Genomic DNA, 1,804 nt, shown 5'->3' with positions numbered 1-1,804 from the left:
ATATAATATAAACAGTGCTTTATCATTAAAAACTCATTTACTTTCTACAATACTGCAATGGATTTGGCTATTTTTATTCTTAAATAATTTATGTGGGATTTCCATGGCAGTTTTTCATCAATGATGACACCCAGAAACTTCACCTCACTGACTCTTCAGATCTCAACACCATCAACTCTAAATKAAATATTGGTAGTTTTCTTTTTATTACTGAATATCATATAATTAGTTTTGTCCAAATTAAGTTGAAACCAAGTTTGTATTTTTACAAATTCTGTTTGTMTCRTTTTCATCAGAYGTTCTAWGTCTTTACAAAACAAAACAAAATATGGTATCATCTGCAAATAAAACACATTTCAACAACCCTGATACATTTACCAAATCATTTACATGTAAGAGAAACAACTTTTGGTCCAAGTACAGAACCCTGTGGAACTCCACATATGATATCACAGAGTTCAGATCTTACATCATTTATTTGTACAAACTGTTTCCTGTCTTTGAAATAACTAGATACCCACTGTAGTGTTGGTCTTCTAATATGATATTTATTTAACTTTTTAAAAAGAATACTATGATCAGTGGTGTCGAATGCTTTCTTTAAATCAGCCATTTTCATGTTGTTTGGAAATATTCCTGATGAAAATGATAAATTGCATTGCATTACATTTAAGAACTCACCACTCACTTTATTGCATTTTCATGCAGAAGCCTTTACAGGTGGTGAATTTGTAGCAGAGTGGTTCTATGATACATCAGGTGGTTTCTGAGAGTTTCAAGGTTCTGTAAAATCAGTCTGAAAACAATACAGCAATGTACTTATATTAGACATTTTAATTTGTACTTTTGAATACTTGAGTATTTTTAAATGCATGTACTTTTTAATACTTAAGTATTTTCAAAAGTAAGTACTTCAGTACTTTAACTTAAGTAGATCTTTGACTGAGCAACTTTTACTTGCAGTTGAGTAAAATTTGACGAGTATCAGTACTTTTATTCAAGTACTAGATTTGAGTACTTTGTCCACCACTGCTGATAGATAGCCCTTCATCAGAGCTAAAGAAAAAAAAATCTGAAGCTTCTATGTTTAATAGTTTTTGAGCTATAACCATCTTTGTATGTCCAGATACCCCTTTTTCAGATAAAGTGGTGGTCCGGGGGGTGGTGGGGGGCACTGATTGATGGGCCTGATGGATAGAGTTCCATCAGAATTAAACAACAAAATAAATCTGAAGCTCCTATGTTGAACAGTTTCTGAGTTATAAGCATTTTTGCATGTCCAGACACCTCCTCTTTGAAAGGAGCCCCCTCCTCAAATATGGGGTCTATCGTAAAACCGTCTACAGCCTCATCTACTCATCAACTCATCTACAGCCCTGCCTAATTTCGTGTTGACCGGTGCAGCCGTTTTTGTGTTACGATTGACCAAAAATCACTGAAMAAAAAAAAAAAAAGTATGAAAACAATATGACTCCTGCTCACGCTTCACATGYGGGGGTCATAATAAACCTGCAAATGTTGACTGAACACGAGCAACATAGAAACACATATGTACATATTTTTCCTGTTTTGGTAAAAACAGACGATTATCTCATAGGGCCGTGTTCTTCTTGTCTAATCTGTCCTTTGGAGACATGGCGAGGTTTCGCTGCCGGGCGCTCTCCTCCTGGTATCCCTGCATCATCAGGCTGGTTACGTGCTGGAACATGGTCTGGATCAGAAACATGAGCTCAATGTGAGTCAGAGATCAGGCTGGTGAAGGAAACAAATGCTTTAAGCCAAAAATCAAAGTCTAAAAATATTT

The 1,804-nt window shown here is 35.3% G+C and overlaps 1 protein-coding gene across 1 annotated transcript in view; it reads right to left on the bottom strand.

The window, feature by feature from the left end:
* Nucleotides 1–1,271: 1,271 nt before the first annotated feature.
* Nucleotides 1,272–1,804, bottom strand: part of xgb (x globin) — a gene marked incomplete at its 3' end in the record, with an annotated part of 12,447 nt that continues 11,914 nt past the window's right edge. The window contains 1 exon segment of the mRNA XM_014011780.1: nucleotides 1,272–1,711. Within this exon segment, the coding sequence (XP_013867234.1) occupies nucleotides 1,592–1,711 (120 nt within the window).

Source organism: Austrofundulus limnaeus, unplaced genomic scaffold (genome assembly GCF_001266775.1).
Source record: "Austrofundulus limnaeus strain Quisiro unplaced genomic scaffold, Austrofundulus_limnaeus-1.0 Scaffold2, whole genome shotgun sequence".
NCBI lineage: Eukaryota > Metazoa > Chordata > Actinopteri > Cyprinodontiformes > Rivulidae > Austrofundulus > Austrofundulus limnaeus.
The sequence above is the reverse complement of the archived record's forward strand: the minus strand, read 5'-3'. Positions and strand labels throughout refer to the sequence as shown.